General features: G+C 39.8%; 1 protein-coding gene across 2 annotated transcripts in view; it reads left to right on the top strand.

The window, feature by feature from the left end:
* poc1a (POC1 centriolar protein A) overlaps positions 1 to 16,022 on the top strand; it is an 83,179-nt gene that overhangs the window by 32,846 nt on the left and 34,311 nt on the right. For both annotated transcript variants that reach the window (XM_078413796.1, XM_078413795.1), the window contains exons 8-9: positions 8,677 to 8,745; positions 13,682 to 13,825. In XM_078413796.1, coding sequence (XP_078269922.1) covers positions 8,677 to 8,745; positions 13,682 to 13,825 — 213 coding nt within the window. The remainder of the gene's footprint in view (positions 1 to 8,676; positions 8,746 to 13,681; positions 13,826 to 16,022) is intronic.

Genomic DNA, 16,022 nt, shown 5'->3' with positions numbered 1-16,022 from the left:
GCTGGCTTTACGCCAATGATTGTAGCTTGTCGTCTCCTGTGATGGGCGCTGTCGTAGGTTGTAGCCAGGTGACTTTGGTTGTCGCCGGTGCTGATCCACCTTTTATAAGAATTTTGTTTGTTTGAATAAAGTAAATTTTGGACATTTTGACCAAAGATTGATGTTTGAAGTTATTGTATTTCAGAGTAGTTTCTCATGGCATTTCTTTCAAATATTTTAATTTCATTTATTTTGACCAATAATATAGATTGTAGATGCTTCAATCTTGTTTTTGCCATTCATATGCTGGGCTTGCACCTCTGTTGAGAATAGTGCTGTTGAAACTTCATCAGGTTGTCACCACTTTTCTATTTTAGATTTACCTGGTCCTGGCATGTTGTCACGCATTCATTGAATCAAGGTTGTTACCCTTCAGTTTCAGTTTAGTTTATTGTCACGTGTACTGAGGTACGGTGAAAAGCTTTTATTGCATGTTAACCTGTCAGCGGAAAGACAATGCATGATTACAGTCAAGCCACTGGCTTGAGTGTACTGTCGTGGTGCAATGCACTGCTGCTGATTGCCCACAGTGCCTCGTGCCCAGTTTGGAGCTGCCGGCTCTGTTCTTGATCTGCACCACAATTACAGTGTCCTTGGTGTTGAAGAAGCAATCTTGGCTCTTCTCAAGGATTGTGTCATAATCTTTCCACCCAGTGCTTTCAAGGACATCTGCAAAATTTGGTAGATTATGATGCTAGGGGCGAGTGTGTTTTATCATTTTGATTCTCCCACAAGCCAGTGCAGATCCAGTCCGCCAGTTATGTCCTTACTGAGAACTAAGTCGCAAGCAAAAAACACAGCCTGAAAAAGAGTCGGAAATGCCGACTGTCCTTTCCCTCCACAGATGCTGCCTGGCCCACTGAGTTCCTCCAGCATTTTGGGGTTTTTTCCCTTAGGATTTGCTTACATTTCGAAGTAATTCACAAGGAGCGATTCAACCATGTCCAAATTCCAGTCCAAGGATTGATGTGGGTAGACCATCTGGTTTAACAATTTTGTTTTGACGTAACATTTCGAAGCAAGCCATTTACTTTTGATTCCATTTTGGAGGATTGATGAATCAACCATATTGTTCAAGACCTGAAGTCACATGTAGATCTTAGTGGTGGTGTTTCTGGTTAAACAACAATTTGGTAATAGGGTGGTCATCATTATAGCCGTTGATTAAAGGAATTCCTACCAAGACTGACAACATCTACCTGCTCTCCGGCATTGCACCTCCTGGAATCAGAAGATCCGTAGCCAGTCAAAAAGAACACCTCAGACAATCAGAGGGTGAAAGACACCCCCTACATGACCACCCTTTGCTACCTCAGCGTTTGAAATCACACAGACGTTTCCTCTCTTCTGTCCATCCCCTGGACTGCAGTGCATCACCCAGGAGGCTCAAACTCTGGGAAGAGAGACTAGAGAAATCTCCGGAAGACACACACATGGCAATCGATCCCTCTGAGAAACTCACACCAGGTTCCAACCAACCATGGATAACCTGGCGCAGTCTCAACAGACTGCGGACAGGCATGGGGAGGAGCTAATCGAACATGCTAAAGTGGGGATATGCTGAAGATGCGGCAGACTGCGAGTGTGGACGGGGCCGCCAGACTACGGAACATCTCCTGAGCTGTGACATGCTGCATGACACATGCACTGGAAAGGATCTTGCAGAGGCCAACCACGTGGCACTAGAATTTGCTCGCTATTGGCAAACAGTTGTGTGATGACACGAATAAATAAATACAAATTAAAGGAATTTAACTGATCTCACTCATCAGAGCATTGGTCCGCACATGGCCGACACAGTGGTGCAGCTGGTACAGCTGCTGTTTCACAGCGCCAGAGACCCAGGTTCAATCCTAACCTTGGGTGCTGTCTGTCTGGAGTTTGTACGTTCTCCTTGTGACCACTTGGGTTTTTGCTGAGTGGTCTAGTTTCCTCCCAAAGATGTGCAGGTTTATAGATTAATTGGCTGCTGTAAATTGCCCCATGTGTGCAGAAAGTGGTTTAGAACCGGCGTGAAGAGGCGATCAATGGTCTGCATGGACTAGCTGGGCTGAGGGGCCTGTTTCCATGCTGTATCTCAAAACTAAACTAAGCCTTTAAATGCCTATCCCATATCTATAAACATTCTGTTTGTAGTTCTCTAATTGTGCATTTGTAATTTCTCTGTTTGGCACATAATGTTTCTGTTTGTAAGCTGACCAGCTTGGGAATGAAAACAGCAGTTGAAATGTTTTTTAAAAATAAAGTGCATTTGTTCTTGTATTTAAAAAAGAGAGAACATCTGATTTCTGAATGAAAAGCAAAACAAAAATGATGCTCTATTGGAGGTTCAAGTTCAAAAATGAATTTTTGCACTGATTGCACCATCTGAGAAGTTTGACACAGTGCCTTGGGTTAAATGTATTTGTCTTGTAATATATTGTAATACCAGGACAATCTCTAATTATGCAAAGAGTTGACTTCAACCTGGGTTATCCTCTATGAATATAGAAGATTAAAGAGTGATTTGATCAAACTCTTGGTGTCTATCAAATGGCTCTCTCCTGTTCCCTGTTGTCAGGTATCTTGGTACATTTATTAGATACCTTATTTAAATAAGTGATTGTAGTAAGCAGACTTTACCTTCAGGTTTCCTGCTTGCTACACTATCTTAACATTTTAACTGGCCGTTAGTTCCCTGCATGGAACAGCAGTTTTATTCATTACCTGACCTCCTAACGTTTCTGGCTGACAGCCGGCCATCGCATTAAAACAAATTATTTGGCAATCATCTGTCTTTGGCTCTGTTAGTGCCAACACAACCATTGACAGTCTGAGTAAATTAAACACTGCTTCTAATGTTTGCAGTTCTCTTTATTCCCATTCGCGAGGTTTCGTGGATGAAAAATAATACTCGTATGCCCAATGAATTGCTCTGTATCAGAGGAATCAAAAAATGATCCCACAGCCGTACTCTCTGCCTATAATGTACAAACCCCAGTGCATATATTTATGTAGTGTTATTTTTAAAGTATATGTCAAACAACATCCTGTTTACAGTAACTTCTCGTCCATTTAATTGCACTCTGTGATCATTTGAAATTTGGTGATCGTGTGTCATTAGCTCCTTTGCCAGGAGATGAAGTAAGCCTCATCATCCTGTTTTTTTTTTTCTGGTAGTCCCAGATGGAACGACTGCACTCATCTGTTTGAATAGCTTCCCAGTCTGAAGAAGGGTCACGACCTGAAACGTCACCCATTCCTTCTCTGCTGCCTGCCTGTCCCGCCGAGTTGCTCCAGCATTTTGTGTCTACCTTCAATTTAATCGCATCTGCAGTTCTTTCCTACACATTTTTTCCCTGATTACTACATGTGCCATGTCAATTCTGGAAGCCTGGGATTTGCTGAATGACAGGTGGTATCCCATATATTATTACACTCCATCACGATACTCTGCGTGGAATTTTCCATCCTTGTGCTGAGGAATTATCTCACAAATCCAATGCCAGGTCCATTCTGGTCCAGGTTTGATTTCAATGAGGGATTTGGGCTTGTGAATTAGGTAGCAAAACCAAAGGCAAATTTTTCAAGTTTTTTGTTTAATTTGTTTTTAAATGCGGCCGATAAATTTTATTTTTCAATTTATTTTCATTTTAGTTATTTACTCTCATCTTAAAAACCTAAGATCATTTAAGATTTTGCAACTGAAAAAGTTTCACCTTCAGTTACAGAAGGCAGAAACGGCGGCTTCTCTGTTATCTCAGGAACGGCTTCTTCCCCTTTGTTATCAGCCTACTGAATGGTCGTTGCGTAAGCCAGGGTACTGTCTGATTCACCTCTACCCCATTCCAGACATTGGACTATGGAACTTTTGTGCTACAATGCTGAGAACTATATTCTGCACTCTACATCTTGCTCTTTGTTCTACAATATTGTACTTGAGTGTGATTTGATTGCATTTATGTACAGTATTGCCTGATCTAATCAGTTGTACCTCAGTATACATGACAATAATAAATCTAAACCTAAAATGTGTGGTCTATGGGTATTGATCCTAGGAAGTGGGACCCACTACAGCCTGATTATGCCCAGTATTATCCAATTCCAATTCATTCTGTTAAAGTACTTGAACATTTGCATTAAAATCCTAATGCAATTTATCATTTTCCCCCCATAAAAATACTTCCAGCATATCAAGTCTCTCCTCATAATTGTAGTTGGAGAATACCATCTGTAGCGTCTCCAGTTTATTTAATTCCAATGCTTTTATAGTTATTTCGTTTTTTATTTTGTAAACCTTGAAGTTCTTTCACTGTCCTTTTTCAATATATAAGCTTTTTAATGACCTTGGTGATAAATTAGTATTTTGATACTCAGATTCTGCATTTGTAAACTGCATTTGATTCGACGTTTCTGACAACTGACACTGATTAACTTAGGAAGGACGGAAAGGAAATACTATCTATCCTGTCTAATTTTAAAAATAAAGTTGTGCTATCACTATCTTTGAAGACAAATATTTTGAATATGATTAGGATGAGTATATCTGGGTTTTTTTTGTTTGGTATCCATTGATGTGAAGTTGGTAAAGTACATATAGAATAGAACACCATTCATCAGAATAAAAAGTGGACTATGTGCAGCAGTTCAGAATAGTGTTTGTGCTTGCAGAACAGCCTGTTCTGAGAAATATGCCAGCTGTATTTATTTATATGGGTGAATGTGCCTGTTCCAGACTTGACATATGTTTTTCTCTGGCAGCTCACTAGTATTCTGGGAGGGAACTGAGGAAGTGATAGATTAGAAGGGGAAGTGATAGTATTCCAGAAATATGCTTTGACGTAATAAGACCTCTGTTTCAAGCGCCTGGTATGTAAGATACCAGCTGATCGTCGTTCGTTTACCCAGGGAGTGTGGCCAAGTTTACATTCCTGTGTATAATTATAACTTAGATGGTCCTTCCTTTCCAAGGTTGGTGTTAAGCAAGAGCTTGTCTGTTTCAGACTGACATTTTACAGCTGCTTTTCCATATATGCACCTGTTTTTTATAGGAAGTTAGCGATGGGTTAATTGAACCAGGAGGGTTAAGAGTTTTGGAGTGTTAATTTAACATCAGATTACTCTAAATCTGTTTTAATCTAACAGCGCAAAATTTGTTCTCTTTCAGTAATTACCCAAGTCATTTATATTAGAAAAGTGTTTGATGTATTTGCATGCATTTTCACAAGCGATCATTTGCATTTGGGACAAATAAATTGAGAGCAATAGTACTTATTCTAATACATAATTGGCTAAGTAACATTTATTCTGGTGTGTGGGCTTTCATTCTTCAACTGTGTGCTATTCCAATCAAACTGATCTCCCGGTGGCCGAGCACTTCAACTCCCCCTCCCATTCCCAGTCTGACCTTTCTGTCATGGGCCTCCTCCAGTGCCATAGTGAGGCCCACCGGAAATTGGAGGAACAGCACCTCATATTTCGCCTGGGCAGCTTGCAGCCCAGTGGTATGAACATCGACTTCTCCAACTTTAGATAGTTCCTCTGTCCCTCTCTTCCCCTCCTCCTTCCCAGATCTCCCTCTATCTTCGTGTCTCCACCTATATCCTTCCTTTGTCCCTCCCCCCTGACATCAGTCTGAAGAACGGTCTCGACCCGAAACGTCACCCATTCCTTCTCTCCTGAGATGCTGCCTGATCTGCTGAGTTACTCCAGCATTTTGTGAATAAATACCTTCGATTTGTACCAGCATCTGCAGTTATTTTCTTATACTAGTTATTTAAGAGTGTGCGTTCTATCTATATATATATATATATATATATATATATATATATATATATAAAAAACAGACACCTGTATGATTTGAAATTGTTGTTCATAACCATGGACCAGTTTTAATCTGGACTAAATTAAATATTGCATTTCATAGACTTGTTATTTTTCTCTAACTATTCTTCAATTGAAGTAGCATATCAGAGTTTACATTTTAAAGTGGCAAACATTATTTTCAAACATTACTTCTAAAATGGCATGCCACCGTCTTTCATATATTTCCAAAGCATTTTAAATGGTGGCATGTCATGAGAAAATGTTCAGTGACAAACTGCAATAGCAGATCAGAGGACCTGAAGCCCCATCCCCAGAGCATTCTATTGGCCTTTGACAGCTTGCTGTTATCACTTTTTTAATCGTTTTTTAAAAGATTCTGACAATTGGACAGTGCAAATTGCTTTAAATACTTATAATAGTTAAGATTACTTAAAATAATTTGATTCATCAAAAGCACAATAATAAAGAAAAATAAAGTACAATTTTTAAACGGTTGTACCACAATTTCATTGGTGACCACAATGAAATGAATGGAGTTGAGCTACTTAGTGTAGAGCTGATGGATTGGATGCAAATTGCTCTTGGTATTCCTGCTTCTCTCCACTGGAGTCAGTGATAAATTCAGAGACTGGGTGGAGGTCAAATGCGTCAACATCTTGCCTGGGGTCGGTCTCTGCCTTCTGTTTTTCAATGAACAAGCGCAGAGTCAGAGATGGTCTCGTCCACAAGGAGGGCATTGGCAATAGTTCTCAAAGGAATTGCCAGCCGGATGCAAGTATATTTCAGCCTTTCATATTACAGTGTAGTCATTTTATAGGAATTCTATCATTGTGTCGTTTTTACAATAGACAATAAGTGCAGGAGGAGGCCATTCGGCCCTTCGAGCCAGCACCGCCATTCAATGTGATCATGGCTGATCATTCTCAATCAGTACCCCGTTCCTGCCTTCTCCCCATACCCCCTGACTCCGCTATCCTTAAGAGCTCTATCTAGCTCTCTCTTGAATGCAAAGTATTAAAAAGTATAAGCAAAAACCATGGTACTTCATGGACAATGCTTAATTTCTAAAAAGACGGAAAAATATCAGAGGAGCATGGACCAATTTCCTGGTAGAAAGTGCAAATCTACAAAGGAGTAATCTAGAATAAATGTCTGCAGCACATTTTATCCATATGTACACTAATACAATTCTATCTTGCTGTCATCACTATAATTTCTGTGTTTTTGTAAATTGTCAGGCTGCTCATTCAGTGGCAAGAATTTCAAGCAACTAAGATTAAATCGTGTATTTTTGTGCATGCCAGACACTGCCAAACCATTAACTAAATTCATCCCACTACTGACTGAGAGTAAATCAGACCACTCATAACTCTGCTGTCCTATTTGAGCTCTGATAGTCGCACTATCTCTATTTTTTTTCAACTTTATTAATATCCCTCCATTCCACTTCTGAATGAGATTGTCTGTTATGAAAATCTAATCCTTTCCTATGTTCCCTTAAACACATTCCTGACCAGCCTCGTGCTTCTAACTACCATAGATTTAAGCATCCTAGATTGCTGTCCAAAATTGAACTCTCATTGATTGCTACTTGTCTATTGTTTCTGTCTTCTTTGATCTGCATCAATACCCAGTTAAGCAATATTTCTGTTTTGAAATTATCTTGTTTTCAAATCTCTTCATGATTGTGCTTCTTCCTATCTCTAAACTCCATAAGCTTGGAAATACGTTTTTCGTTCAAGTTAGTGCTATCACATGTGTATGATTTTAATAATTACACTATGATGTTGGCTGCCGAGGTGATAAACTGAAGTTCTTTTCGATTAACCTCACCTTTATTTTTTCCTCTGTTAAAATGCTTCTCGAGGTCTATCTTTTGGTCATCTGCTCTTGTCAAATGCCTTGGGATGCTTGCTTTGTTAAATGCACTATGTAGTTACAAGTTATTATTGTTGAGCTCAAATAATAACTGATATTGAATTAGTTTCAATAATTTATGGAATAGGAATGTTAATTTTCAAGGCTAATGTGGATGAATTTTAAATTTACTTATGATGGCAGAATCTAAGAGACTGACCTAGTTTAGTTTGGAGATACAGCGTGGAAACAGGCCCTTCAGCTCACCGGGTCCGCACCGACCAGCGATCCCCGCACATTACCGCTACCCTCCACACACTAGGGACAATTTTACATTTTGTAACAAGCCAATTAACCTACAAACTTGTCCATCTTTGGTGTGGGATGAAACCGAAGATCTCTGAGAAAACCCACATAGGTCACTGGGTGAACGTACAAACTCTGTACAGACAAGCACCCGTAGTCAGGATCATACCAGGGTCTCTGGTGCTGTAAGGCAGCCAATCTACCGCTATGCCACCGTATCGCCCATTGGTTGACTTCCACTTATTACAAGGGAAAAGGAGAAACGTATTTTTATTCGGAGTATTTACGCAAGGGAGTTGATTGTGGTGGTAACACTACTTTTGTATGGACAGATTTTTTTTTTGCCTTATCTTCATCTAATGCGGTTTGGGAACCATGTGTTTGCAGTCTTTTGATGTAGAATTTTGTTGGCTTCCTTGAATAGAAATGATAACTGGATTCCAATTTTTAAAAAAGCTATTGTGTGAGTTTGAATGAACTGTTATTTAAATGAGCAGAATAAATGGTGAGAATTAAAGTTCTATTTTTATGAGCAGGGCAGAGGAAGGTTGTCCACTTTGGAAGCGTTTTCAGCATTGTATGTTGACTGCCTGCATGCATAGCGTTTTTCTTTGAAGGTTTCTCAGCATGCTCTCTCATTTGAACATGTTCCTTATTGTCTATTTGAAGGGTCCTGCCACTTGTGTCGTTTTTTCCACTGCCGGAGATTTCTTTGCTTCGGGTGGTTCAGATGAACAGGTGAGTGTCTCGACTTTGCCATAACAACATTGCAAAACGTACATTCAAAATTTATTTATAACTTCCTTGCGTTTAAAATGTAGTTGTACCTTAAATATTCAAAGTATTATTAAACATTGTTTTATTAATAAGATTTGAATTAGAAATGTTACATTTTTACTGTATTTCTTTTCAGTCATTGGGTCACACAGAACCGAAGCAGGTGCTTCAGCCTCCAAAGGTAGACGCTAAATGCTGGAGTAACTCAGCGGGACAGGCAGCATCTTTGGAGAGAAGGAATCTCATTCCTTCTCTCCAGAGATGTTGCCTGTCCCGCTAAGATACTCCAGCATTTTGTGTCCATCGTCAGTTTAAGCCACCATCTGCAGTGCCTTCCTACACACCTCAGCCTCCAAGTTCACGCTGACCACTAAGTATCCAAACAGAATGGGGAGGTCGATGATTGCACTTGAGTTTAAAAGTTGTAACCTTGATAACACAAGAGTAAGTAAGCTTTGTGGGTCATGGTGGCTAATTTTGAATGCCAAACTAGAATAGAATTTGAGCTTTGGTTAGAGTCCAGTGGAAAAATTACTGGAATGTTAGCCGAGTTGGAGAAACCGGGAGCTCCTCAAAACTGAAGGTGAAGGGGAGATTTTATAGTGGTGATCAAATCCATCGTTTTTTGGACAGAGTAAATATGAGAAACTTTTTATTGCAGACAACAGACTATACCAGAAATACTTTCAGCAGGCGGCATCTTTCAAAACAAAATTCTATTGCAGTCTCCCTCTTGATCAATGGCCAAGTAGGTCCTCCCTGGGTACCTCCAGGATATCAGGGATGGGCGACAGTTGTGTTTTGAGGTCTCCCTCCATCTTAGGGTGCTGGGATCATTGATGCTCCAGGGAGAATGCTAAGCTTCGCTGCATCAGTGCAGGCAGCAATAGTACGAGGGGCAGACAAGTGCTTCTTGTCTCAGAACCAACCGAGATATTATTGGTTTATGCACCTTTTCTTAAAACCATGATGTATAATGATCGACTGAACTATTGTTAAGCCTCAAAGCTCTAAACCTATTCCATTGATTTATGTTTTTTTCTAACTGTACAGATCCTTTTCAATTCAGTTTAGAAATATTTCTAAATAGCAATTACATTCACAATTTTTAAAGACTTTTTTAATCTCATGGAGTTTTAAAAAATATTGTGGAAAGCCAGTTTTATAGGGAAGTTTAGAGCGGCATTCTGTTTCTATTGCCATATATTGAGCTTACTTTGGAAATGTGCAGTGGAATATTTGCCACTACTAATTTATTTTAATTTCTGTTTTAGGCTGTTTCTTAAAAAGAGTTATTTGTAATGATCCTACAGCTATTGCTACAATTCCAGCATTCCCAAGAAATTAATACGTTGATTTTACTACAATTATACTGGCCAGTATGAACTAGCTGTTCCATTAAAATAAGAAGGCTAGTGTAGAACTAAAGAATCTCATCATTCAAGAATTTTCAGTATAGCATCCGAATGTTGCATTCATTGTGTTGCAACTTAAAATTATATAAGTTTATTGAGAAAGGTACACTTTGTTTCCATGGAATTTATTGTGGAATTTTAACATTCTACGATTGTGGCTCATTTGTTATCGCAAGATTTCAGCAAAATGACTGCATGGCGGGCTTAAAAAAAAACCCACAATGTTCCTGCTGTTTTTTCTTTTTTTAGGCATCTAGGTTTCCTCTGACTACTTGCATTATTCTAAATGTCATTTCTAAGAACTTCACCAGGGATTATGATGGAAAGCAAACCTTAGTTAAAGATTTCTTTGCAGTGCTTCTTTCAGTAGGTTCTGGCCCATTTGCTGTCCCAGATAAGCTCTCCTTGGTTCTTAGCTCTCAACAGGCAGGTCCATTGGGAGTTTGGGCCGTTGATGTTCTTGCTGATATTCAGTACCATTCTGAACAAAGCAGCCCAATTAATTGAAACCCCTATCTAAAAACCTGCATGTTCAGTCATTCCACCTCTGATTTAACTGTGGCTGCAAATTACACACTATCAAACCATCTAATATGTAGAAACGCAAGGAAATGGGAAAGTAAACCACCTGCACGGTTCTTTCCAAGGTACGAATTATTCTGACTTAGAAATGCATCATCATTAATTTTCATCGGGTCAAAATACTGGAACTCCCTACCCAGGAGCACTGAATGATCCTTCACTGCACAAAATGAAGTAGTTCATGAAGGTGATTCTATATCCCCTTTCGAAGGCAATGGGAAATAAACAGTAATTTCAGGATTTGGCAATGACACCCTAATTTTGTAAATTAGTTAAAAATAAATTAAAAAATCAATGATTACTTGGTACATTTACAAGTGTAGTCACTATTATATAAAATAGCAGCCAATCTCTACACAGCTGCTGCCTCCTAGATCGTCCCTCAGGATTGAGCATTAAGTGGATCTCCTCCAGCTCTGGGAGCTCCAAGTTGAAAAGTCCCCAAGGTGCATGATCTGCAGACTGTACTGCTTAACAGGAAGGATGTGTGGGTTGTTCTGTGCTCCTTTTGTCACTTTCACATACCTCAACTTCCTTAGAAGGCTTCGGAAGTTCGGCTTGTCCCCTCAAACTCGCACCAACTTCTACAGGCCAAATAGAAAGCATTTTATCAAGATGCATCACATCTTGGTTTGGGAACAGCTCCGTCCAAGACCGCAAGAAATTACAGCGAATTGTGGATGCTGCCCAGACCGTCACGCAAACCAACTTCCCTTCTATTGACTCCATTTTTCCTCACGCTGCCTCGTCAAGGGCAGCAGCATAATCAAGGACGAGTCGCACACTGGCCACTCCTCCTTCTCCCCTCTCCCATCAGTCAACAGGTATAGAAATGTGAAAACGCGCATTTCCAGATTCAGGGACAGTTTCTTCCCAGCTGTTATCGGGCAACTGAATCATCCTACCTCAACTAGAGATCAGTCCTGATCTACTATCTACCTCATTGGTGACCTTCTGACGTCTTGATCGGACTTTGCTGGCTTTACCTTGCACAAACTGTTATTCCCTTACCACATAATGTAAATGGCACTTTAAATGGCTCGATTGTTATCATGTATTGTCTTTCCGTTGACTGAATGGCACGCAATGAAAAGCTTTTCACCGTACCTTGGTACACGTGACAATAAACTAAACTATAAACAGTTTTATTTAGCGTTTGTGCGCTCGTCAAAGAGACGAGAGGTGCCCAGTGTCTTGCCTCAGACTTATTCTCCATTTTGAGCAGTCACAACTCAATGAGGATGGTGTATTTTGTCTGAAGAAAATGCAAGGAAATCCATGAAGCTTTTATTTTTTTTCCAGAAACCTTTTCCTGTCTTGGAGCTTCGAGCAGAGTATCTGTTTCATGAATTGGTGTCAGGCATGCAGATGCTGTGAGTGTTGTAATTAGAGCCTCTCGGGGATATTCGTCAGGGAGAAGAGCTGATGTAACAGAGTGATATTGGTTCACTTATCTTCTGATGGATTTGGGGAATTTGTTTAATGGGATTTGTTTTCCCTTGGTGAGGAAAAACAAACCAAAGTGCTGCTTAATAGTGGTGGTAATTCTACTAATATCAAGGGAGGAAACAGAACCCTGATACTGGCAAGAGGCAGATTAAATGATGGAGATATGGAAGAGGGGGCATTTACTTGTTCAGCCACAAACTGCCAACCCCAATATGCCTGGATTCTACAGCACTCGATCTTGTATTTTTTCTGCTATCTGTTCCTTAGGTGTGCACAAATTTTTGTATCCCACCTCTCAGGAGTCATATATTTTGTTTTTGTCTTAAAGTCTGATTAAGTTTCCTATCCATGAAGGCCTTGTATTTTGGTTAATTTCCTTTTGGATCTCCAGGTTATTCTCATCAAACAAGCCCTGAAGACTATCTGTGGGGCACTGGCTGAGAATGTTCTTCATGGGGTTTTTGAGACTTCTGATGTTGGTTTTCTGATAGCAGATAGTCTGTTTACATTATTGTTTGGGCATAAGACTGATTGAAGTGTCCCTCTAAATCTTTCCTATCCATGTCCCTGTCCAATTGTCTTTTAAATGTTGTCATAGTCCCTGCCTCAACAACCTCCTCTAGCTGTTCGTTCCATGTGCCCACCACTCTCTGTGTGTTAAGGTTGCCTCTCAACTTGCAATTAAATCTTTACACCTCTCACCTGAAACCCGTGTCATCTGGTGTGTGATTCCCTTATCTTGGAAAAAGATTCTATGAATTTAACCTATCTGTTCTCATGATTTTATACACCCCATAGCGTCCTGCGCTCCAAAAAAATAAAGTTCTAGCCTGTCCACCTCTCCCCATAACTCAGACCTTCGAGTCCTGGCACCATCCTCCTAAATCTTCTCTGCTCTCTTTCCAGCTTAGACATTCTTCAAATTTGACAAAATTGGACATAATACTCCAACTGCAGCTTTATCTGGATATCGATGAAATGTAACATAATATTCCCAACTTTTCTACTCGATACCATGACTGATAAGCAGCCTTGATCTCCATTTTTCAAAAAGGATGCACGCTGTCCTGGTATTCTAGCCAAAATGTAATCCTCAATCGACACTAATGTAACAGCTTAAGTATTTGTATTAATGTTCTTTCCACATTGTTGATAATTTGGTTACCACTAGTTCCTGCATTACATCAGTGGCCACACGAGTAGTGAACCATCAACTGAAGAGCATTTTAATCATTTCATAAAATTGTAAAAATGCTCTGTCAATCCAGGTTATGTCAACTTTATATCCATGTATTAAGACAAACCTATTGCACTTATTTTTCTTTGAAGTTGATTCACTCTTGCTTCCATGTTTTCTTTTTCATAGATCATAAATGAAGTGATGTCCCTAATTGGGATGATGTTCAATATTGAGTTATGCTGATAACTAACCAAATACAATACATTTTCAGGTTATGGTATGGAAGACCAATTTTGATGCTGCAAATTATGAGGAGAAATTGAAAAATCAATCTCAACCTGTTAATTGTGTGCTGAAGGGCTTGGCGTTTTCTTCTCAGTTACCAGAATGTGCTTCAAAGACACATGCTGCAGAGGTAAGTTTTCTTAAAATTTGATTAATTTATCTGTTTTTATGTTACTTTATACTTTCCTGAATACACATTTAGGAATACACGCTGTCTGACCCTGGGCAGTGATATCAATGCGGGGGGGGAATCCTTACTCTGTTATATCAGACAGTCTGTTAGAACAGACACCGTGTTTTAGACCGAGTCTCTGTACCTAACGGGAATCACTGTTGATCGTAAGTTAATCAAATAAATATATCAAAAAAATAGTTACCGGAGAATGAGAGAGACTTTGGTACTTTTTTACTTATTCCTTACCCTTTCTCTCAAACTCACCATTTGATGGAAGGTTTCAGCGACAACTTCTTAGGAACTCAGCACCTTCCAGAACAGGTGACTTGATCTGCACTTTTCGTACTACACTGAGCATCCACCTCTGTTGCCACAATAGCCACATCAGGACACTATATTAGAGAACTGTTACACAGCACCTTAAAGTTTATTAAGCAGTGGTTCTCTTCTCTTGCATTACTCTTCATCTTTACCAACATGAAGGTTGAAGGGTCAGGTAAGTCACAACTTGCTTATACACTTTTTGGGAGCAACCTATTGAACTGTAAAGTGAAAGGAGAACTTCTCCCTTTACCCTTCTCAGCCCTATTTCATCACGCTATCGTGAGTTTTGATCTAAAGAACCTGGCAGGTTAGTGAAGAACAGTTCATCCTCGGAGACATGTTCTTTGCATTGGTTCCCGACCATTTCAACCAGATTCACCATCTGCTGGATGATTGCAGCTCTACCCACTCCAATGTGGACCCAATCTTCCCCACCATTGGGGCCATGCCCTTTTTGCTGCGAGAAATGTAGAAGCCTAAAATCACACACCATGAGGCTCAAGAACAACTACTTTTCCCACAGCCATTAGATTCTTGAACTGACTTGCACAATCCTAGTTCAACAACTGAACGCTACGGCCCACCTCTTTGACCACCATTGACTTTTTCTTAGTATGTTTTACACTAGTACCTTTATTGCAGTCTTTTTCTTTTTGCTGTCTTGCAGAGTTTGTATGTGTACTTTGGTTTTGTGTGTTGCACGAGTCTAATGCCTGTAATGCTGCTGCAAGCAAGATTTTCATTGCACCTCACTGGTACATATGACAAGAAAATTTACTTGATCACAATGAATGGCGGTGCAGGCTCGAAGGGCCAAATGGCCTCCTCCTGCACCTATTTTCTTTGTTTCTATATTTTACTTGAGGTCGATTGAATCCCTCCGTAGATTCAACCAGGCAAGCTTTTTCAAAGGACAATTTGTGGAAGCTTGAAATGTTAGAAATATCTGTGTCTGTACGTACCTCAGTGCTGAAAGTAAAGCAGGTGAAGTTTTCTCCCATTAAAAATGTATTTGGGGTGATCTCCCAATGTTGTGGGGTTCAGCAGCAGCCTTGAATGATTCTGAGGTTTAATGATTGTCGGGAAGCTCAAAATGACCATAACCCTCGGCTCCAAAAGCAAAGCAGTCCCGGCTCTGTTTGATATTGCAGGAGGTTGCTGTTTTCAGCAAGGACTAAGAATGTATTTGAATGTTGGTCCTTAAAAAGCGCAAGGAATGTTGTTGATTAAATCTGGTTGTTCTGTGATTAAATAAAAACGTATTTTTCAGACCCGTGAATTTAAATCCAATTTGAAAAAACTTTTTTAGTATTATTGGCATCATGTGGGAAAGCTTTAAACCATGGAAAAATGACCATAAGACAAGATATATCCTGCCAAAAAGCGAGGAGTTGACTTTTCTGATGAATGCCAAGATACCCCGAAATTCCCAACTCCAAATTTGGCTGCTTCAACTACAAAACTTATTTTTTTGAAAAGTTGTGTGAGTCTTGAAGCCAGATTTTGTTGAATTTTCCTTGTTTCACGTGTTGCCCACCATGCACTCTTAACGACCAAGTCTGAAGGAAAGTCTCAACCCGAAACATCACCCATTCCTTCTCTCCAAAGATACTGCTGTCCCGCTGAGTTACTGCAGCTTTTTGTGCCCATCTTCGGTCTAAGCCAGCATCTGCAGTTCCTTCCTACACAGACCAAGTACCAATGACTGGTTGCCGTCCGGCTCATTAGCATTGTGCCAGATGGATTGCATTCTTCTTTTCTTAGTTTAGGGAATCTACATCCTTCACCATTGTTTGCCCTATAAATGTTAAGGAGTTAACTTTAGGTT

The sequence above is a fragment of the Rhinoraja longicauda genome, chromosome 17 (genome assembly GCF_053455715.1).
Source record: "Rhinoraja longicauda isolate Sanriku21f chromosome 17, sRhiLon1.1, whole genome shotgun sequence".
Lineage (NCBI taxonomy): Eukaryota > Metazoa > Chordata > Chondrichthyes > Rajiformes > Arhynchobatidae > Rhinoraja > Rhinoraja longicauda.
The sequence above is the reverse complement of the archived record's forward strand: the minus strand, read 5'-3'. Positions and strand labels throughout refer to the sequence as shown.